Source organism: Sus scrofa, chromosome 9 (assembly GCF_000003025.6).
Source record: "Sus scrofa isolate TJ Tabasco breed Duroc chromosome 9, Sscrofa11.1, whole genome shotgun sequence".
Taxonomy (NCBI): domain Eukaryota; kingdom Metazoa; phylum Chordata; class Mammalia; order Artiodactyla; family Suidae; genus Sus; species Sus scrofa.
The window spans coordinates 56,814,986-56,838,568 of record NC_010451.4 but is presented as its reverse complement, the minus strand read 5'-3'; the positions used below and the strand labels follow the sequence as shown (position 1 = coordinate 56,838,568).

Here is a 23,583-nt window from a genome sequence, read left to right as displayed (position 1 = left end):
AGAAAATATACATGACTCTTGCTTTTTACTGAATAAATTTCTTAGGCCATGCCCGTGACATGAGAAGTTCCTGGGCCAGAGCAATGCAGTGACAAAGCCAGATCCTTAATCCACTGCACCACAAGAGAACTCCTTACTGGATTAATTTTTAGTCCAGTTTATATGCCAAAAGAATTGCATATGGTGGTATAGCCCAGTGAACATACTATAAACCATTCAACTGTATACTTTAAAATGGATGATTTATACAGTATATGAAATATGTCAACAAATCTGTTTTTTTTTATTTTTCTTCTACTGTACCCGCAGCATATGGAAGTTCCTGGGCGAGGGATGGAATCTGAGCTGCAGCTATGACCTACACCACAGCTGCAGCAATGGTGGATCCTTAACCCACTGCATTGGAGTGAGGATCAAACCCATGCCTCAGCAGATATTCCCTTTAATAAGGTTGTTTCTAAGAAGCAGAGATATTATTTGCAAGGGATATTGAGCAAATAAATAAATTTACTGAGGATAATGGAGTTGGAGGTATCAATGAGCTCGCTGCTTTTAATATACACATGTAGATATAGAAATTTAGATTTATATGTGCATAAATACATATATATACATATATTTCTTAGGTCTGTCTGCTCAGTGGGCCTAGAAGCAATAACAGCATAATAGCAGTAAGCACATCTAATGCCTAGATTTTGGTTTCTAAATACCCTCCCCTGCTAAATGAAACCAGGGTATCTGGGAAAAGTGGCCAACTCCAGAGGTGGGGTTTGGGAACACAGGATGTTCAAAATGTCTGTCATATTTACCTTGAAGATAAAAAATATCTCCAATGCCCTGGAGTGCCCCCGTGCACAGTTTGAGAACCATGGATATAAGGCACATTTAAGAGATAAAAATCAAGTTGCCATGAAAACTGGCTAAGTGAGGGGAAATAAAGGTCTCCCAGATCTCAAGTTCAGAGTCCTGGGTGGGTACTGGGGCCAGACAGTGACCAAAATACACAGGACGGGGACATCAGGCTGTACAGTCTCTAGGGATAACTACTTGAAGAAACAACCGCTGGGTCCTATCTACCTGCCATCTATAAATATTTAATACTTTTTTTGTTTCCTTTAGTTTGAGAATTTTTTAAAAATGATTCTTACTTTTTCAGAGTTCCCATCATGGCTCAGTGGTTAATGAATCCGACTAGGAACATGAGGTTGTGGGTTCAATCCCTGGCCTTGATCAGTGGGTTAAGGATCCAGCATTGCTGTGAAATGTGGTGCAGGCGCCACTCAGATCCTGCATTGCTGTGTGTCTAGGGCACAGGCTGGCAGCTTCAGCTTCAATTAGACCCCTAGCCTGGGAACCTCCATATGCTGCGGGAGCGGCCCAAGAAATCGCCGGAAAAAAAAAAAAAAAAAAGATTTTTACTTTTTCGATTACAGTTGGTTTACAGTGTCCTGTCAATTTTCTACTGTACAGCAAAGTGACCCAGTCACACATCTATATATACATTCTTTTTCTCACATTATCCTCCATCGTGCTCTATCATAAGTGACTAGATATAGTTCCCAAGGCTATACAGCAGGATCTCATTACCTATAGTTTGAGAATTTTTTCAGAGAACGAATGAAACCTCATACCCAGAGATTTCTTATAGCCAAATGGAATGAAAGAACATCTCGAAACCACATCACACGAAACTTTTTAGAGCCTCACACGACTGCTAGACCTCGACTGTAAGTAAATGGTGCTAAAGCTACACAGCGTCTTTCTTTCTCATACTGAATACTTTTTTTTTTTTTGCTTTTTAGGGCTATACTTGCAGCATATGGAGGTTCCCAGGCTGGGGTTGAATCGGAGCTACAGCTGCCGGCCTGGGCCACAGCCTCAGCAATGCAGGAACTGAGCCAAGTCTGTGACCTACACCACAGCGCATGGCAACGCCAGATCCTTAACCCACTAAGCGAGGCCAGGGATCGAACCCAAAACCTCATGGTTCCTAGTCAGATTCGTTTCCACTGCACCACGATGGGAACTCCACTGAATACTTATTTTTTTGGCCATGCTCGTGGCACACAGAAATTCCTAGGCCAGGGATGGAACCTGTGCCACAGCAGTAACAACACTACATCCCTAATCCTAGGCCACCAGGGAATTCCCTGAATACTTTTAAAACAAAGAAATCGCTGCCTATATTAAATACTGTTATTCAGGTGCTGATTCATCCTGTTATTTGGCTACATGTAAGAATGAGAAAAGTGATGAATTCCATTTTAGCAAAGGTTTTCATGAAGGGAGAGAGGGGAACAGGTTAAGTTAATGGCAAAAATTAAATATACCTACAGAACAACCCCAGGCTGTCCACGTTAACATTCTATGTTACTCCTATCATGATCATCAAACATTGATGCTTTTGCCCTTTTAAGCTTCTATGACCAAATCTGCTCCTGAATCCCCCAGGCTACAGATAACACAAGCATCATTCAGATGTGTCAGCCATGAGTGGGCAGGATGAACGCATTAACTCAGCAAGCATCTGAATCAACAACTCTACTTCTGGGTAATAAAATGTTCCAGTTTTACTTAAGCTAGCTCTGTTAACACCAACCACACGGAGTCATAAACACCCTTATCAGCTGAATCTTCACCATGGCAGGTGGCACCGGGCCTGGCTCAGCCAGCCCTGGATCTTTCGCAGGCAGCTCCGACTTCCTTCTGCTCCTGAGAGCTGCCACATGCTTGATCTGGCTAACAATACAGGGTTTTCAGTACTTGCACAATGTGAGTGAGGGAAGAAAGGGGAACAGAAGACCACTCCTTAGGCTGCTTCAGCATTAGTCACCCTAGGACAGTAAACAGGTATTTCCAACTCTCAGCAGGAATGAAGCTGGACTGCACTGAGGGCAGCACCTCCCTCAGTGCTATGGAAAAGGCTCATCCTTAAAAGACTGAGCAATGTCCATGATGGGAGAGGCCGTTAGTGACCATCAAAGACGAGTCAACGATTGACACCAGAAAGCAGCAAATATTCACAAGACACAGTCGCCCAATAAATGCCTGCAACTCTCGGCTTCTTTAACAGATGAAGATATTCTTTCGCTGTGAGCCAAGAGAAGGGACCCCTCCTGCCTGAGATGTAACCAGGAGAGGAAAGGATGCTCACCGAGACACTTGGAGGGGATCACAACGTGACTCTTGCACTGCTTCTTGTCCCTCCGGCACCAATTGTCCACCCTGACTGGCTGGTTTGCTTCCATCACGTTTGTGATCTGTAGCTCTGGATACATCTGCAGGGGAAAAAACATGCACAGTAAACAGGCTTTGTCCACAGTGAACGGACATGCGCTGTCAGGACAAGGATCTGTGCGCAGCTTCGCCATTATTTATCCTCTGTAAATCTGAAGTCCACTCAGCTGCCTGGTTCCAACTGAACTCATCAAGGAAAGATTCCGTAACTATTGGCTTTCTTTTCACAGGGAGATTTCAGACCATTTCTTTTGCCTTCTCTTTGAAAAAGGACTCACAAAAGCAGCAAGCTTTGGGCCCCAAACAAGCTATTTGGTATCAAGTCCATTTGCAGGATGTGTGTTAAACAGCTGAGTTCGTGAACTAAAATACTTAAGAGGCGGAGTTGCAGTGTGGCTCAGTGGGTTAAGGATCCAGTGCTCAACTCTAAGTAAATGTGGCTCTGGTTACAGCTGTGCTGTGGGTTCGATCCCTGGCCCAGGAACTTCTGCATACATGCTTCAGGCACAGCCAAATACTAATACTAACTAATACTAATACTAATATTAATACTATTTAAGAGGCAAGCCTATGGAAATGTCTGTTAATGAAATCATAGGCCAATCCTGGCCCCAAAGGCTAGTTTTGGTAAGAAGTAAAAACATCTCATATCCTTTTCTACAAAGAGTGTCGACCCAGAAGATGAGCTCAATCAGACCTGAGATAATCTTTTACGGTACTGGTGGCTTCTACCAGCAAGTGCAAAACACAAGCACACGTGACAGTGGGTTTGCCTCACATGTTCCCATAACGTGTAGGAAGCCAAGAGGATCAGGCTGTACTTCTGCGGCCCTTGCCAAGCTTCCACGATATTCCTTCTGGAAAGAACAGAGCTCAAAGCACACCTAGGCCAAACATACACACAGGAACAAAAGCCTGGTGCCCCATCATTATTACCAGCTTGGTCTTAGGTCAAGATAGAAGAATGACAGAATGTCTGTCTCTAAGGCAAATAGGTTCAAACGTGACCCTGGGAAAAAAAAATTCATAACTTTTCGGTCACACACTTACCTCCTGACAGTACTGGAGAACCTCTTCTTTTGTGCCGAAGCAGCTCTTTGTGCCTGTTGGGTCAGGCTCCCACTTCCCAGTCTGAATGTTCACATGCATATTTAACTTCCCACAGAACATGGCGATCTGAGGCTCAGCGACGGCAAACCCTGTTCCAGCATTGGCTGCGAGAGCCTACAAAGGGAAAACACAATCCAGGTTCAAGACCAAAAGGCTGAGACAAAGGCAGAGTCAGACAGTGAGTCAGGGAATGGCTTTTGGACCTGGCCTTAGAAGACCAAGAAGGAGTTCCCTGGTGGCTCAGCAGGTTAAGGACCTGGTGTTGTCACTGCTGTGGTATGGGTTTGATCACCGGCCTGGGAATTTCTGCATGCTGCAGACACGACCGATAAATAAATAAAGACCACCATTATTTACTATTTTTCTTCATGAATAAATCCCTTTCCCCAGAGTTAAGCCAGGATAAAAAATGACCTCTGGACAAATTTGATCAAAGAAAAAGATGGGGGGGACTCTAACCCCCACTCCCTCTCCAGAGGGAGTCCCCCCTAATACAAGCAAATCCACTTTCCATCCCTTAATATAATAAACCACAAAAGTAAAGGACTAAAGTCCAGCGATTTTACTCAATTCACTCTAATACAACAAACTGTTATGGAGCAACTACGATTCTGCATAGCAACATGTTAAATGCTAAGGACCTAAGCCCTCATGGGGTTTATGGTCTAGTCACACAAGGAAGTGTGATCCCAGTCCCAGATGTCCTGAGGAGGAAAAAAGAACCCGTGCTGGGGAGCATACAGAAAGGAATGTGAGGCTTGGATAGGTGGTCGGGGACGCTTCCAGAAGAGTGACAGTGGAGTAGCCTTAAGCATCCCGGGTGGGAAGAATGGAGACCGTGAGTCGGTGGAGAGTTCAGAAAAGGGAGGGAGGCACGTCAGGTCGAGACTAAAGGGCCTGCAGACCCAGAAAGGCTGGAGTGCTGAGGGTTCTCCTGCTGTGGTTCAGCAGGGACAAACCTGACTAGTATCCATGAGGACTCGGGTTCAATCCCTGGCCTCACTCGGTGGGTTAAGGATCCGGTATTGCTGTGAGCTGTGGTGTAGGTCGAAGATGCAGCGTGGATATGGTGTTGCTATGGCTGTGGTATAGGCCGGCAGCTGCAGCTCCAATTCGACCCCTAGTCTGGGAACTTCCATATGCTGCGGGTGTGGCCCTAAACAGCAAAAACAAAAACAAAAAACCAAATAGAGCTCGCTTTCTCTGGTTTCGCGGGAATGGCTCAGGGAGCTGGAATCCCAAGTCCATGAGAAGTAGCCTGGGCTGAGGCAACTTGGGGAGACAGTTCAGCAGGCCAGACTTGGTGACGATGGCTGGGGGTGATGAAGAGGAGGATGTCAAGTCTGGCTTGTGTAAGTTCATGAGCAACAGTTCCATGGGAGGAAGAGAATACTAAAGGGGTTTCATGGACAACTGTATTTTGTGTTAGGGAAAAATCAACTATTCATAGCCATTAATAGGTCACAAATAACAAGTGAGAAAAAACAGTTAGGTATAATGAACTGTCATTATACCTCCTGCAAAGTTTTATGCACCATAAAACACAGGCACCCCCAAATCTAGAAATCCACCAATATTGATGATTACATCCACAATGGAGTTTTGTGGTCTCTTCTAATGTAAAAGTTCTTTCAAAACAAAAATTAGGAGTCCCCATCATGGCTCAGCAGTAATGAACCCAACTAGATAGTATCCATGAGGATGTGGGTTCAATCCCTGCCCTCACTTAGAGGGCTAAGGATCCAGATCTGCCGTGAGCTACAGCATAGGTCACAGACGTGGCTTGGATCTGGCACTGCTGTGGCAAAGGCCGGCAGCTACAGCTCAGATTTGAGCCCTAGCCTGGGAAATTCCAAATGCTTCAGATGCAGCCCTAAAAAGAAAAGAAAAAGAAAAAGAAAAAAATTAAACATCTTGGCATTTCTGCTGTGGTGCAATGGGATCAGGGGTGTCTTGGGAGCACTGGGACACAGGTTTGATCCCAGGCCCAACACAATGGGCTAAGGCTCCAGCACTGCCGCAGTGGCTTGAATTGAGAATGCAGCTCAGATCTGATCCCTGGCCCTGGAACTCCATATGCTGTGGGGTGACAAAAAAAGAAAAAAATTAAACATCTTTTTAAAATGTTAACGCTTGAAGGGTCAAGTCTATTATGATCTTTTCAGAAAGAACAAAGATCATTAATATAAAATGATTTTCCTATTACCAAGGAAAGTAGATTTATTTATTTTTGCCGTGGCATGCAATGGCTTGATGTGAGATCTCAGCTCCCAGACCAGAGAGTGAACCTGGGCCTCAGTGGTGAAAGTGCCAGGGAACTCCCAAGAAAAAGCAGATTTGACTTTTAAAATATATGAAAAATTGTGTGCTGCTGGGCTGACCACACAAACATGAACAGTCCTTCCAATCAGAGCCTACATTTGATTCTGAAATACATCACAATCATTTTCCAGGACAAATTTACCAACCTACACATGTTTTGCTTTGGAGCTTATTAAAATTAGCCTGGGATTTCCCATCATGGCGCAGTGGAAACAAATCTTACTAGGAGCCATGAGGTTGCTGGTTCAATCCCTGGCCTTGCTCAGTGGGTTAAGGATCCAGTGTTGCCGTGAGCTGTGATGTAGGTCGCAGACGCAGCTCAGATCTGGCATTGCTGTGGCTGTGGCTGTGGCTGGCAGCTACAGCTCCAATTCAACCCCTAGCCTAGGCACCTCCATATGCTGTGGGTGCAGCTCTAAAAAGACAAACGAAAAAAGACAAAAAAAAAAAAAAAAAAAAAAAAAATAGCCTGCTTTCCACCAGCATGGGAGAAGGATGCACAAACACTTTTTCGGTAGCTGGGAGAAAGCTAATTTGGATCAAAAATGTTGCCAAGATCAATCAGGGTTGAAAAAAAAACCTCAAGTAAATCCACTAAGAACAATGAGCAACTTTACTGACTAGAACAGACTGTTGCCTTACTGTGCTGAATATAATCATGTATAAAAGTAAAAGATCCTATGCCTTCAACAACTGCATAAGAAACTACAGACCGGTGTGAAGGTCTGTCTCCCCCAAAAACAGAACATTTAAAGGTATCAGTAAAAACAACGTTTAGGTAGTACTCTGATGGCACTTAATTCAAACAGATCATTGGAGATTTTAGGATGCAAAAGACAGAGTTGGGGATGTGTATGAATCCCTCCTCTACTGGCCATTCTTCTTTCGGGAGCCGTATCTAAGGACTAGGGGTGGGAACTTGGGTTACGATACGGAGGAAAATGGGTGTACAGCACATGAATGGGTACAGACAAAGGCAGTGAAACCAGTGTTCTCAGCAAATTCTTTCCCTCCTACTTCAAAAGCTCAGGCACAAATGAACAAAGAAAACCCAGGAAGCCAAGATAAACCTGTAAGCAAGAAAGCCACATCCACAGGTCAGAGGGAAAGTATTTCTTAAACCTGCTAGAAATGAACTACCACAGTTAAACATGAAAAATGCTGAGCCTTCCTAAATGTCTACGGGCCAGTATATTTTAACGTTAAAGAAATAGGATGTCAGGGGTGGCAACTACTCTTTCAGAAGTACAGGGGTGGGGGAGTTCCCGACGTGTCACAGTGGTTAACGAATCCGACTAGGAACCATGAGGTTGCGGGTTCAATCCCTGGCCTTGCTCAGTGGGTTAAGGATCCGGCGTTGCCGTGAGCTGTGGTGTGGTTTGCAGACGCGGCTCGGATCCCGCGTTGCTGTGGCCCTGGCATAGGCTGATGGTTACAGCTCCGATTTGACCCCTAGCCTGGGAACCTCCCATATGCCATGGGAGCAGCCCAAGAAATGGCAAAAAGACAAAAAAAAAAAAAAAGAAGTACAGGGGTGAGGGAGGAAGGCATCTGCCTCTTGAACTCTGAAAATGAATACAGGTAAGAACCAGTGTTAGTGACGTGAGCCAGGCCACTGTTGTGTCACAGTCAAGACCAAGCAGGCAGCTACTCATCACACCTCGGTCCACGTGTTGCTCGCTATGGTCCTTGGCTAAAAGACCGCAAGAGTTCCAGCTATAGGAATGCTCAGTTACGGGTCAACCGCTGAAGTCAATACAACCGTGCTAAGTGCATTTGATCTCTGTGCAGAGATGGTCAGCAGCACCTTCCCCAAAGAGAATCTAAAATACCAGAGGTTAAAGCAGCAGGAAGAGGCAGCTCGGCAGCGACGGCTCCTCACATCGTTACCATCAAGAAAAAGGAGGGTCCCTGGAATCAGTCCAGACAGCTAATATGCTGCTGTGATTCACTTCAGAGTTCAGAAAGATTAATCCTTGTGGTCATCGGAGACTCTCAAGAAGGTATCATCTGAAATATAAAAAGCCTCTGTGGACCGTGTCTAGGAATCCACTAATCAAACATACCCCCACCTTACCTAGGGTATAACAGGATCTTTTTTTTTATGTAATGTTTGCACTTCTTTCCTTTGAAAACGCTCTTATTTAATGTGCTCTCCATTTTCTGAAGTGTACCCTGCGCCTTGATCCATTACATCAACATATAAATCAATCTGTTTCCTAATCTAACATGTTACAAATGGGATTTCGCTGCCAAGTCAGCACTTCTGACGGCCTGTGAACCTGGAATCCTCATGAAGGAAAATTAATGCCCCACACTTGGCAACTGAGGCTAGCCCTTGATCTATGCACACGACAGCACTTTTAAGGCTTTGAAAACAAATTGCGTCAATTGCTTTCCTAGTCCAGTGCTTCCATTTTACTTAATAATTCATTCTTAATAAGAAATCCCATTTTATTAATTTGGCTCAGGGAAAAGAGTTTAGCTATCCAAGGATAGAAACTCAACTTGGTAAAAAGTGCTTCTAGTAACTTGACTGAAAACCTGAAATGGCTTTACGCAATCAATAAACATAAATCTGAACCTACTTTCAATCAGGACCTTCAATTGTCACCTCAAGAGAAGCAACTCCTGGGCTCACCTAAGCCCCACCTCCCTTCACAAAGTGCTCCCCATGTAAAGCATCAAGCCCATTACTTCCTTTCTCACTAAAGTCACTGCCCCAGAATCTAATTAGGCGCCAGGGTCTGAGGAAATACCTGCCATGGAAGGAGTCTCTTCTAAAGATGAGTTTTATGCTATTATTGAGGGACAGAAAAGGCTCCTGTGTTCCAGCTGCCCCTGGGAAGCAGGTCAGCAGAGCTCTAGCTCTCATCAGAGCACTGGACATGGAGCATCCACTTTCCACCTGCCCCAGGAGTGATATCTACATCACAGACTCTTACTCAAGGACCCTCCTTTTTTTAAATGAAAAAGCCAGTGATGAAAAAGTCAGTAAAAATGACAATCTATTAATGGATGCGCAGATCCTGTATTCATTTCTATTTGTTCAAGTTCTGAATGGTACTTCACGATTCTTAAATTAAAATGAAAAGTTCGGAGTTCCCATCGTGGTGCAGCGGAAATGAATCCAACTAGGAACCATGAGATTTCAGGTTTGATCCCTGGCCTCGCTCAGTGGCTTAAGGATCCGGCATTGCCGTGAGCTGTGGTGTAGGTCACAGATGCAGCTCGGATCTGGCATTGCTGTGGCTTTGGCCCAGGCCAGCAGCTGTAGCTCTGATTCAACCCCTAGCCCGGGACCCTCTATATGCCATGGGTGCGGCCCTTAAAAGACACACACACACAAAAAGTTCCAAATCAAATGGTTTTGTTTCCTTTGGGGTTTTTCTTTTTTTGGCTGTGCCTGCAGCATGCACGAGTTCCCAAACCATGGTGCAATGACAGCACCAGATCCTTAACTGCTAAGCCAGCAGGGAACTCCTGTTTTGATTTTTTAACTCTTATTCATTATTTGCCTGAATTTTGCTTGTGACTGAGGTTTCAATCTGTCAAAAAGAGAAGACACACTCTCGGGTAAAGCACCAAGCAAGTATAATTAGAGCAGGCCTAATAGCTGAGAAACTTACTGTTTATTCTGAACACATCCTAATGGAGGAAAACCCCAAGTATATATATATTAACTACGATTTCTCTCCAACAGGGGGACAATTACAATTCTGCCTGGAACCTTGACATAATAAGAAACTCCACTTCTGTTATTATCCAAAGGGTGACTATGGTTTGAAGTCCCAAGCATTTAGAGTGAAGCTTTCAATTTAAAAAAGCTCTAAGCTTCAAACATTTCAACTATTTAAAAAAATAGGATTTTTGATAAGCATTATCCAGTTTTAGCAGCAAACTAAGAAATCTGTTCTTAAAAGTGACAGTTTACATTACACCTGCTGAAAATCCTTGGCCTTCTCCCCCCCACATTTAAAGTAAATTCTAATTAGAAACTAGTGAATTAGGGCTAGGGGGAAAAACTCCAAATGTATAAGGCTATTATTCTTCCACCGACATGTACCAGCTGTTAGGTATCATTTTCATGGGCAGTAATTTATACAAATAATCCCTGCTTTTATTAGAGCTCTAAATATTAAAGTATAAACGAGGTATCATTTCCAAGACTGAAAATAATTTAGACTGTCTCCAAGGCTTTTTATAGGAACATGGTAATTTGTCCATCTGGATTACACTGGTTAAGGATCCTACCACCAAGATTTAAAAGAGGTCTGACTTTCTGCATGTGTTTCTGAGATGAGAGTTAAGAGTCTTTTATAAAGGAAGTTACTGAAAATACATAAACCCCTAAAAAAGTAATTTTATGCAAAAAAGTGAAGTACAGTGTTTAGGGGTCTAAAATTCTCCAGTGAACAGGTTCTTTACTGGTTCCTATGTTTCTTTCCAATTGCCATAGTGAATTAGGAATTCTACAAAACTGATTTCCTTGTGTATGGAAATCCTAGGGACAGGGCTTGGCCAGCCATCATCTCTTGCTCATTCCAATCCTGACCTCAGAGGAAGTGCAGGATGTCGTGGCTAAGAGATGCACAGGGTAGACAAACCACTGAGTTCCAGCCCCACCACTAAGGAGCTGTGCCACCTCTGGCAGGTTACATAACCTCTCTGGACCTTGACCTCATCTATAAAATAAGGACAGTGGTTAACTATACACCATAGTGCTGCTTTTGAGGTTTAAGGGAGTTTAACACATGTAAAGTGCTTGAAATAATGCTTGTTACAAAGGAGTTCTTCCAGTGTTGGTGGCTCATACTATCAGGCTTTAATTTTATCTATAAAACCGGGCTGCTAACATGTGATTCCTCTCAGGCTTGTTGTGGGATTAAATTAAGAGAATGCATGGAAGCAGCATGCACAATGTCTGACTCAAATGTCAGCATCGTTATCACTGCTGGCTCCTGAAGATGTAGTTTTCTCTGGCTCTGAGTACAGGGAACAGGATTTGAGACATGGGCACACCACGTGACCAGCACCCCCCACCCCCCCCACCCCCCGGCCCCAAGCTCATGAAACAAAATGACGACGGCACATAGCCTCTTTACCTATGGAATCGGGACATGCTTGAAGCAGGCCGCACTCATACCCCACATTTTACTCTGAGGGAATTCAGCCACCAAATGTTGGCATGAACAATTTAATTTAAGACAACCTCCACCCCCCACCCCCACCCCCAAGAAGAAAATCACCGGGAGATGCTGGCTTCCTGGCTCTGGTCCTGCTTCCGGCTGAAGGGAAGTGAGGTCAAGATGAATCTGCACTTACTGCTGAGCCGCTACTGTGATCGAGAGGGCACTAGGTAGGTTATTTCTCTAAATCTGTGTTTTTGAGGGATAGTCCGTCCAGCAACTAGCTAAGTAGCCTTATGAAAGTTATTTCTCTCCTAACCTCAGTTTTCACTTATTTTCATAAATATGGTGTTACCCAAATGTTTGGTATTACAATAAATGACCCCCTACCAACGTGAGCTTTGCTTCACACTAGGGCAGATCGAGTCCACTCTCCTAAAACTCTTGACGCGAAAGAAACCTGGCTGGCAAACAAAGGCAGCTTCCTCACTGAACAAAAATCCACATGACTGCAAAGCAAAGCAGTGATCTGTCATGCTCTGAAGGCTGCTACCTACGGGGGCTGGAAAGCCAGCAGGCTGGAGTAGGAACATCAGAGGATCTCCATGGTGTGAACTTGGCCTTCCCCTTGGAATTCACTGGCCAGTGATACTCAGGCCGTTACTTACCAAGAGTCTGCTAAATAAACAGCCTGGGCGGGGTGGGAGGATGTATAGACATGTTTCCCAAACCTTAAAGGAGTGAAAGGATTTCAAGAAATAAACAGCCAGAAGTACAAATGATTAAATATTACTCATTAAATATTTTCATTCCAAACCCTCTCTACTGATTCGCAGATGACAAATAATACAAATGATGGGGAGTTTTCTGTGGCAACATTCTGGCAACAGTTTCAGAAATTACAAGCATACCTCTGGCTGATTGGATGCTCTGCAATGTTTTGTTTATTTTAAAAGCATTAAGTCAGTCATTAAAAATTAGGTAATTGGGGGTCATATTTCAAATATTTCATGTGTTTGAAATGTAATACATTACATCTCTTTTCAAATATTCTATTCTTCAGACAGATCTATTTCACTAAAATACTCAGTAATTTTACCAAAGTTAAATTGGGAAACTATCCAACATGCTAGCTTTGGTTGAAATGCTGACTTCAAGATATTATGACCACAAATACGAACGACCACTGTCAGAGATCTGAACTGACTTCACTGGATCTCTCTTTTTTTTTTTTGACTTTTGTCTTTTAGGGCCGCATCGGCAGCATATGGAAGTTCCCAGGCCAGGGATCAAATCGGAGCTGAAGTTGCCAGCCTATACAGCAACGCAGGATCTGAGTGGCGCCTGCGACCTACATCACAGCTCACGGCAATGCCAGATCCTTAACCCACTGAGCGAGGCCAGGGATCGAATCCGTGTCCTCATGGATACTAGTCGGATTCGTTAACCACTGAGTCACGACGGGAACTCCTCTTTTAATAGAGCATCTAGGAAGAGATAAGCGAACAAATCCACGTAGTTTAAAACATCCACATTTTAATATTTAGGTCAGTTCTTACTGGTGTTTAGGTCAGTTCTTACTGGTGTTTTAAAGCAGGGGTTCCCTTAATATTCATCAGGGAGCTGGTAGGGTCTCTAACAGGGTTTTTGGGAAATAAGGAAAGTCTGGAGAACAGGTGCACTTGGACTCAGAAGGGGCACTGTCCTCTCTTGAGAAGTGACTGTCCTGAATTCTAAGGTTATCTTCTACCTTTCACTTAAAAAGTTTCCTAAGACGAGAGCAATAGTAAGTAAATGGGCAGTCTTTTTTTTTTTTTTTAATTCTTTCTGTAATATTAAGAAATGACAACCTTATGTATTTAAAATATTTTTCTTACTATTACTCCTTCATGAAAACCCAAGGCTGATTAAGCTCTTTATGTCTAATGTTCTGTGATGCTGAAAGACAAGAAAGGGTGGAAATTCCTCAGTGTTGTGTTGTGATAATCGTTGTACAACTATAAATGTAATAAAATTCACTGAGTAAAAAAAAAAAAGAAAAAAAAAAAAAGAAAATTCTTCAGTGAACAACCCCCATCTTTACTTATAAATAGAAAATAAGACAATTTGCCAGGATGACTTTCACAGGCCTGGGAGAGGAAATGTACATTTAAAAATACAACAATAGGGAAGGTCAGATGTGACACAGCGGGTTAAGGATCTGGCGTTGCCGCAGCTGTAGCGCAGTTAGCAACTGCAGCACAGGTTCAATTCCAGGAACTTCCACATGCCACAGGTGCGGCCAAAAATTAATTAATTTAAAAAATACAAAAACTGGAATTTCCATATGCCACTTTGCTAAACATTTCACTATGTTTACTAGGTACAAGCAATACTCACATACCAATCCTGATGTAATGAATCATTTTAACTTCTGGTGTCCATTAAAACAACTGAAAAATAACACAAATATGAAAGAGCTCCACCCTCTCCAAGTTTAAAGCAAGTCAGAAAAGCATCTTTCCTGTGATTTATGCAGCATTTAAATGCAAAAGTAAATACAGCTGGTATTATCAGCTCACACCAGATCTGCTTGCAGACAATTCTTCCTGTCTGGGACCCATGCCCATGTGCATTACTGCAATTATTAACAATTTAAAAAAATACAGTAATAAAGCAAGTTATGAGCTGCTAGTCAGTATGTCTACTGCTTGCTGTCTCAGCCATTAATTAGCCTTTCTGGGTTCCGGTCAACTAACTACTAAAAAAATGTGTAACGGAGAGCAGGAAAAGCTATAGCCAAGTGAAAAGAATAAATGAAAGGGATGTAACCATGTGTGAACACCCCCCTACAGTGGAAAACACAACGCAACACTTTCGTTCTCCCGGTCAGGTGGCCCCAAGGACCCGCAGCCCCCTTGCCCTTTGCGACCCACTCTGCCCACAGCATTCTGAATCATCTCAAGGCAGAACACATCAATCTCTCGCATATCCCAGGAGATTCGAACCCTTGACGACCCCTGCTCCCTCCTCGACACCCTCCGTCACCCAGCCTGATGCCAGGGCCTCTCCTACCCTGCTCTCCCCTCAGCTAGCATGTCTCACATTTCAGGACTCAGATCAAATGTGCATCCTCAGGGGGCCCTTCCTGAGGACAGTCCCGACCTGCTGGTGTTTTGTTTTCACGTCCAGGAATCTGAAACTACCAGCTCATTCACCTGCACTGCCCCTCTCCCTCCAACAGAATGCAGGTTCCTCCAGGGGAGGCCTCACAGGCTTTTCTAACCAGGGCATCTGAAAACAGCACCGAGAACCTAGCAGATAATCATTTACACACAAGGATATGACTGTCTGACTCGAAATGACCTGCGCTCTTGGTTTTTTCCAAGATATTTACACTAATAAGAATCAGCAGACACCACTCGGCAGCGATTTCTAAATGATTAACACTGCTAATCTTCACAGAAGTACATCTATAATGAATGACAAGTTAAATGAAAAAAAAACAAACTCAGGCAGTACAGCAAGTTTCGATTGTGTCGATTTAATTTTTGCCATGTGAATCCATGAGCCCAGCCTGAAAAGCCACTGACACCCAGCTCCTAGCAGAGCAGTTCCCCACCCCAAGGCAGCATGTCCCCTCCCAGCCCTTCCTCCTGCTACCTGCCTCGGCATTTCTAAACCACACCTTTTCAGTCTAGACACTAACTGTGAACTTCTGATTCAAAACAGATTGACAGAGTTCCCGTCGTGGCGCAGTGCTTAATGAATCTGACTAGGAACCATGAGGTTGCGGGTGTTCGGTCCCTGCCCTTGCTCAGTGGGTTAACGATCCAGCGTTGCCGTGAACTGTGGTGTAGGTCGCAGACGCGGCTCGGATCACGCGTTGCTGCGCCTCTGGTGTAGGCCGGTGGCTACAGCTTCGATTCGACCCCTAGCCTGGGAACCTCCATATGCCGTGGGAGCGGCCCAAAGAAATAGCAAAGAGACAAAAAAAAAAATTGAACTCTTAAACCACCAGACCCTAAGTTCAGTCACTCTCTTCCCCTTGCCCCACTGGTTAAATCATTATTTCTATTTCTATTGTTATTACAGAAAAAGGTACCATGATTACAGCTCCTTCCTTAGGCATCGAACCCTCTCAGGCTCAGCTATGCCATCCCTTCTTTGCCTGCCTGTACTGACACTGGCACTCAGACCCTCAGAAGGACCTGCACGGCTCTCTTCAATGCAGTCAGATGCACGAGCAGATGGCTCTTTTTTTTTTCCTGAAGCGCCCACGGCTTCCTGCTTCAACTGCCTTAATGACTCTCCTGGCCTGAGCAGTGGCCACTCTGCAGACTGCTCAAAACTGTCCTGAAAACTCCTGGCCACACCCATAGCATGTACGGTTCCTGGGCCAGCGATCAAACCCACACCACAGCAGTGACCTGAGTCACAGCAGCAACAACACTGGGTCTTTAACATGCTGAGCCACCAGGGAACTCCTCTTTCTTGAGTTACTGCCTGTGTTGGCTCACAGCTTCCCAAAGCCCCTCAGGAAAGGCTATGTGGACGGTAACTTTCAAACATGACGAGTCTCGAGAAAAGTTATTTTATGCACACACACTGCTGGTGATTTGGACAAGCACTGAACTGTAAGATGGACATGATTCTCCCTCCAAATTTACGGTCTGGGAGTTCCCTTCATGAGTCGGTGGTTAATGAAACCGACTAGTATTCATGAGGATTCAGGTTCGATCCTTGGCCTCGCTCAGTGGATTAAGGATCCAGTGTTGCCAGTGAGCTGTGGTGTAGGTCGCAGACACGGCTCGGATCCTGCATTGCTGTGGTTGTGGTGTAGGCTGGTGGCTACAGCTCCAATTCGACCCGTAGCCTGGGGAACCTCCAAATGCCATGGGTGCGGCCCTAAAATGACCAAAAAAAAAAAAGATTGGTTCTGGAGCCACAGTCTTCTAGCTTCCAGCACTGCTGCTTGTGTATCTAAAGACAATTTGATTCCTAGTTGTTTGTGCAGGTCTGGCTTTTTTCTACCTGGACATTCATTAACTCTTAACATCTTACCAATCTCGTATCCTGAAATTCCACTGTAACATGTCTTGGTCTGGGTTTTTGTCAATCTCCTGCCTGAGCTCTCAGTGGAAACACTCAGTCCTGGGTTTCCTCTCTTTCTGAAATACTTACTAGCTGTGTCTTACCTCCTGTATTGCCCTCTACCTCTCTCACCTTTTCCTTTCTAGCTTGTTTTTGTTCCCTCTTTCTGAAAGATTTCTAACCAGATTTTTAAATGTCTGGTATCATATTTCTAATTGCTGAGAACTCCTTCTTGTTCTCTAGAAGGCTTTTCTTTAATTGCAAACTATTTCACGGATGTAACACTCTCTCCTCTCTGAGGTAAACATCAAGAGCTTAATGAAGTTGTCTGTCTGCTCCTGCAGGGTCTTCGAGCGGTTCCCCCCTCCCCCCATCCGTTCAAGGTGTGCCTGATGTGGCTGGTGATCCTAAGCCACCTAATTCAGCATTTGAGGGGGGGATACTGCAGAGCTGGTTAGACGTTTTCTGTACGCAAACAGAACTTGTCCAGAGAGGAATCCTACAGCTCCCAGACTGGGGTCCCCGAGTAACCTTAAGTCTTCTCCTGGGGTGCAGAGCAGGAAGGAGTATTCAGGGGCTAATTACTCATGTTAAGTTTCCACTCTCCCTGTCATCAGAAGCCCTGACGCTTCCTGGCCTTCATTCAAGTTCTGCTCTGCAAATCAGTCTGCTTTTAGCTGACGTCCCCCTTCATTCAGGGTCCAGCCTTTCCTGGTCTGCTGGCTCAGTGACTAAGTCCATCATCAAGACATCCCTCCTTCCCCCCTATTCTCTGTCCTTGTTGCTTTACTCCTTCTCTCACCAGGGAGGAGCCAGAACTAGAACCCTCCACCTGCATCTCTTGAGGTGTAACAATTCAAGAGCCACTAACTATGAATATATTTGAAAACTAGAGATGGGGAAGTATTAACAAGATCAAGAGTTTCTACCTTGATTATTTAAATATAGTGCCTATTAAGAAAATAAAATTCTGCACTTTTGACCCCCGGCCTGGCACTGTGAGTTAAAGATCCTGCATTGCCACAGCCGTGGCATAGATCACAGCTGTAGCTCAGATTTGACCCCTGACCTGGGAACTTCCGTATGCCTTGGGCATGGCTGAGAAAGACAAAAACAACTTTTCACCAAGAAAATAAAATTCTGACCCCTTCCTCAGATTATTTCTTTTGATCATTTTACAATTATGTCACAGTCAACAGGCTAGTAGTTACTGGGTGTTATGAGCTGAATTGTAACCCAACCCCCAATTCATGTGTTGAACTTCTAGCCTCTATGACCTCCAAATGCAGCCTCATTTAGAAATAAGGTCATGGAGTTCCCTGGTGGCTCAGTGGTTAAGGACTTGGGATTGTCACTGCTGTGGCACAGGTTTGATCTCGGGCCCAGGAACTTCCACATGCTGCAGGTGCAGACAAAAAAAAAAAAAAAAAAAAAGGTTGTTGCAGGTATAATTAAGATGAGTCATACTGCAGTTGGGTGAGCACCTACTTGCACATGACTGGTGCTCTTATAATAGGAGGAAATGTGAGGGGACAGCACACACACGGAGGATCCCATGTGAAGAGGGGAGTCACACTGCCCAAAGCCAAAAATGAGCAGAAGCCAAGAGAGGCATGTAGTACTACTTCAGACCTTCAGAGGGAGCATGGCCTGACACCTTGATCTTAAACTTCTAGCTCCAGGAACAGTGAGAAAATACATTTCTGCTGGTTAAGCCACTCAGTTATGGCTCTGCTACAGCCTCCCTCACAAATGAACACACTTATTAGTAACCTAATAAGACTCAGTTTAAGGATTTGGGGAGCTCAATGTCTTAGAGACAGTGAAACCCAGCAGTGCAGTGTAACACGCACATGCCAGTAGAAACAGAGTGAAGCCCAGGACTGCACTGTCAAATACACATTACGGTGGAAACAGAGCACTGTTATCTGAGAAGCACGACAGCAGGGCTGAGCATGGGGCTCAGCAGAGAGAAACAGCTCTGGGGAGTGGAGGGCCACATCTGCAGGACACTGTGCTGGGGGTCCCTCTTCCAATGCAAAAAATGACCTTGCTAGGCATGTCTTAGAAGATGGAGGGTGTGACCTGGAAGGATTCATTGGAGACGAGGAGGCCAGCTAGGAAGCCTCTTCATTCACCCAGGAGATTATACATGTTGAAATGATAGTATCTCAGACATACTGAGTTAAATAAAATATACTGTTAAAATTCATTTCACCTAGGAGTTCCCGTCATGGTGCAGTGGTTAACGAATCCGACTAAGAACCATGAGGTTGAGGGTTCGATCCCTGGCCTTGCTCAGTGGGTTAAGGATCCGGCACTGCCGCGAGCCGTGGTGTAAGTTGCAGACGCAGCTTGGATCCCGCGTTGCTGTGGCTCTGGCGTAGGCCGGCAGCTACAGCTCCAATTTGACCCCTAGCCTGGGAACCTCCACATGCCGCAGGAGCGGCCCAAGAAACAGCAAAAAGACAAAAAAAAAAAAAAAAAAATTTCATTTCACCTATTTTTGCCTTTTAAAAAAATATCAACTAGGCAGTTCCCATTGTGGCGCAGTGGAAACAAATCTGACTAGTAACCATGAGGTTGTGGGTTTGATCCCTGGCCTCGCTCAGTGGGTTAAAGATCCGGCGTTGCCGTGAGCTGTGGTGTAGGTCAAAGATGTGGCTCGGATCCTGCACTGCTCTGGCGTAGGATGGCAGCTGTAGCTCCAATTGGACCCCTAGTCTGGGAACCTCCAAGTGCCGTGGGTGCGGTCCCAAAAAATCAAAGAAAAAAAAAAGAAAGAAAGAAAGAAAAGAAAAAAAATGTATCAATTAGAAATGTTTACATTTCAAACGTGGCCTGCATTTATTTCTATTTGTCAGTGCTGTGTTAGTGTTCAGCTAACATCATGCTAGGAAGACACAACCGAAATGACTTCTTCTCATTCAATCTGTAGATTCCATTCAAATGCAGTTTCCTTTCGTCCTTTATGAAGGCTAGCAAGAGTTTCTGGCAGTTACAAGAATGGGGTACTGGGATGGCTCTTTGAGAAATCCTCAAGTTGCCAGTTAGGTTAAAAGCCACAAAGCTTTTCCTAAAGAGGCCAGGCTACTTCAAGAGACAAGTGGTTGCAAGTAAAATAACAAACAGGAATTCGACAGGAAAAAGGACCTTGAGACTTTTCTTCTTAAAAAGGATTTGGTGCAGGTTATGTAAGTGGGTTAAGTAGTGCCAAGAATCAAAGTTCTTATTTTATCCAACTGCTGGGGGGGGGGGGTGGAGGTGGAGAGTGACAACAGGCCCCTGGCCCCCAACTCCTTAGATTCTCAATACAAAAAGACCCTTGACTGAGAGACATTAAACAGACAAAACAAAACCAAAAAATACCAAAAAACCTCTCCCAGGCTTCTGACAACCATAGAAGAAATCCAAAGGTCTTCCAAAGACAAAAAAAAAAAAAAAAAAAAAAAAAAAAAAAAGGCCAGATCAGAATATTTATGATGTGGGGCTCACATCACAGAGATTGCTGATTCAATTGTTTCTGTTTAAGTCCGTACACATGTGTAAGTGAAAGAGTCACCAGTTCTCACCTACATGAAGGCTTGGGCTGGGCTGATATGGGAGATATCATATAAACAGAAGAACCCTAATAAAAAGGAAAGAGTCCCAAACTCTGTCATATAGGAGATCCCCAAACTATTGTCCAACTGGTTCCTAAATGGCAGTTAAAAGTTAAGCCACAAAATAAGGCACGAGGATCTTCTATCAATTGGGAGTCTATTCCTGATCAAATAGGAAAATAAAGAGAAAAAAGAACAGATACAAATGTTGCTATCAATATCTCGATCATGAAAGTTCCTCTGGACTGTTTCCTTTGTAGGATAGAGTGGCTGGGGCTTCTTAAAATATTTACATCTAGTGAAGTGCAGAGAGAAGATGACATCTCTTTTCCCTGAGAGCATCCCTGGGACAAGCCTGAATATCTTTTGTTGCTCTAAGAACCTGATTATTTCCTTCAGGTGTACATGCCCAGGTGATTCTCACTGCCAATTCATTATACATGAATGCCTCAATCATGTCCAGGAGGGAGCCACGCATTTTTCCAAAGATATTATGTTCAGTGATCTCTTCCTCCAATTTCCGATAACTTTTCCAGAAAACTCTGCAATGTTTCCATACCAGTGCTTATAGCCTTTCCCTGAACGCTGACTTTCTTAAGAATCCATCTAATCATTTTTTTTTTCCTGGAGCAATTAAACCATCCTTTCCTTGCACTAAAAGCTCCATCCTTATGATTTACAGACATTGCCCAACCAAACTTAATCAATTACTGTGTATAATAACATGCCATTTTAATTTAAATTCAGACACCCCATAAAAGCAAATCAATAAAAGGCAGATGAGAGCATGGCAACCATCAGCGATCCAAACTATTATATTTTGAATGAAAAAAAAAAAAAAAAGACAACCACTTTGCTAAATTGATTTTATGCATTCTAAACAGTTAAAAAGTCCCAGGAGTTCCTGTCATGTCTCAATAGTAACAAACCCAACTAGTATCCATGAGGATGCGGGTTTAATCCCTGGCCTTGCTCAGTGGGTTAAGGAGCCAGTGTTGCCATGAGCTGTGGTGTAGGTCACAGACATGTCTCGGATCTGGCATTGCTGTGGCGTAGGCTGGCAGCTGCAGGTCTGATCAGTTCCTAGCCTGGAAACTCCCATATGCTGTGCATGTGGCCCTAAAAAGGGGGAAAAAAAGTCCTAGTCTTTATTCTTTATTTCAATATATTACAACCCACAATCACACACATATATATACACACCTATGTGTACACACACATACATGTATGTATCTATGTGTGTACATACACACAAATTGAACAATTCCTGGAATTCACTCTATGAGGAGTTCCCATCGAGGCTCAGCAGAAATGAATATGACTAGTATCTGTGAGGATGCAGGTTCGATCCCTGGCCTCGTTCAGTGGGTTAAGGATCTGGCATTGCCCTGAACTGTGGTGTAGGTCGCAGATTTGGCTCAGATCTGGCATTGCTGTAGCTGTGGCATAGGCCAGTGGCTCAGCTCTGACTGACCCCTAGCTTGGGAATCTCCATATGCTGCAGGTGTGGCCCTAAATAGACAAAAAAAATCACTCAATGAGTCCTCTTGTGGTATACGGGTTAAAGATCTGAAGTTGTCACTGCAGCAGCTTGGGTTGCTGCTATGGCACAGGTTTGATCCTTGTCCTGGGAACTTTTGCATGCCATGGGCATGGCCAAAAAAAAAGTCACTCAATGAGAATTGATATGGCTTTAGCACACCAACAATCAAACCAGTTTGTAAAAAACCAACTCTACTAAAAGTAAAGTGTCCTTAGTAGTAGTTAGATCAGCCTTTAAGTAAGGTCAGCCCAGTGCTGCAGGAAGAAAACTATCTCTGCTAACATACATGGTGCCCTTTGCAAAAAAAAGGTCTCCTAGGTATATGAGCACTGAGGTAATTTTCAACAAATATGAGACCATGTGCAGCATACACACTGTCTAGAAAATTCCCTCCTTGGAATTCCCGTTGTGGCGCAGTGGTTAACGAATCTAACTAGGAACCATGAGGCTGTGGGTTCGATCCCTGCCCTTGCTCAGTGGGTTAATGATCCGGCGTTGCCATGAGCTGTGGTGTAGGTTGCAGACTCGGCTTGGATCCCGCATTGCTGTGGCTCTGGTATAGGCTGGTGGCTACAAATCCTATTAGACCCCTAGCCTGGGAACCTCCATATGCTGCGGCAGCGGCCCAAGAAATGGCAAAAAAGACAAAAAAAGAAAAAAAAAGAAAAGAAAAGAAAAGAAAAGAAAATTCCCTCCTTGTTTTTCTTCTAAATAGTCCGAAGTCATCAGAATTAGTTTATCGTGAAACCTTCAAAAACGGGGAGGCCAAGCAGCTATTTAGGTATAGTACTATCTGTTAACTCAGTACCCAAGGCAAATTTGGGCAATTCAAACTGACCCATTAGAATGATTCTCCTTTACCTTCCTTAGGACTAGCTATTAACCAGATGGAAGAATTTTTTTTTTTTTTTTTTTTTAAATAGACATACTGGTGGCATATGGAAGTTCCTGGGGCCAGGGGTTGCATCTGAGCCACAGCTGCCACCTATGCCACAGCTGTGGCAATGCTGGATCCTTTAACCCACCATGCTGGCCTGGGGATTGAACCCGCTTCTCCAAAGTGACCCCAGATGCTGTAGTCAGACTCAACCCAGTGTGCCACAGTGGGAACTTCTCAATGGAAGAATTTTTGCAACTCATTGCTAATGTCTGATGCCAGGATGAATATAAGTGTTCCTATTAGGTTAAAGTGAATTCTTTGGCTCTACCAAAACAAAACAAACAAAAAACTGTTTCCAAACCTTTCCAAACATATGTGACACTAATAGCAACACACACATCACAAAAGCCACGCTTTAGTCTAAGTGATATTTAACATGATAACATTTAACTTGACTAATAGGGAACTCTACCTATGCCGATAAAAAATGATATAATCAGGAGTTCCCATTGTGGCTCAGTGGGTTAAGAACCCAACTAGTATCCAGGAGGATGCGGGTTCAATCTCTGGCCTTGCTCAGTGGGTTAAGGATCTGGTGTGGCCATGAGCTGTGGTGTAAGTCACAGATAGGCTCAGATTAGTGTGGCTGTGGCTGTGGTGTAGGCCAGCAGCTGCAGTTCTGATTTG

At 44.1% G+C, this 23,583-nt stretch overlaps 1 protein-coding gene across 4 annotated transcripts in view; it reads right to left on the bottom strand.

Moving 5' to 3' along the window:
- Nucleotides 1-23,583, bottom strand: part of APLP2 (amyloid beta precursor like protein 2) — a 73,069-nt gene that overhangs the window by 33,281 nt on the left and 16,205 nt on the right. For all 4 annotated transcript variants that reach the window (XM_021063158.1, XM_021063157.1, XM_021063159.1 and 1 more), the window contains exons 2-3: nt 4,288-4,461; nt 3,155-3,278 (exon numbers count right to left, since the gene is read on the bottom strand). In XM_021063158.1, the coding sequence (XP_020918817.1) occupies nt 3,155-3,278; nt 4,288-4,461 (298 nt within the window). The remainder of the gene's footprint in view (nt 1-3,154; nt 3,279-4,287; nt 4,462-23,583) is intronic.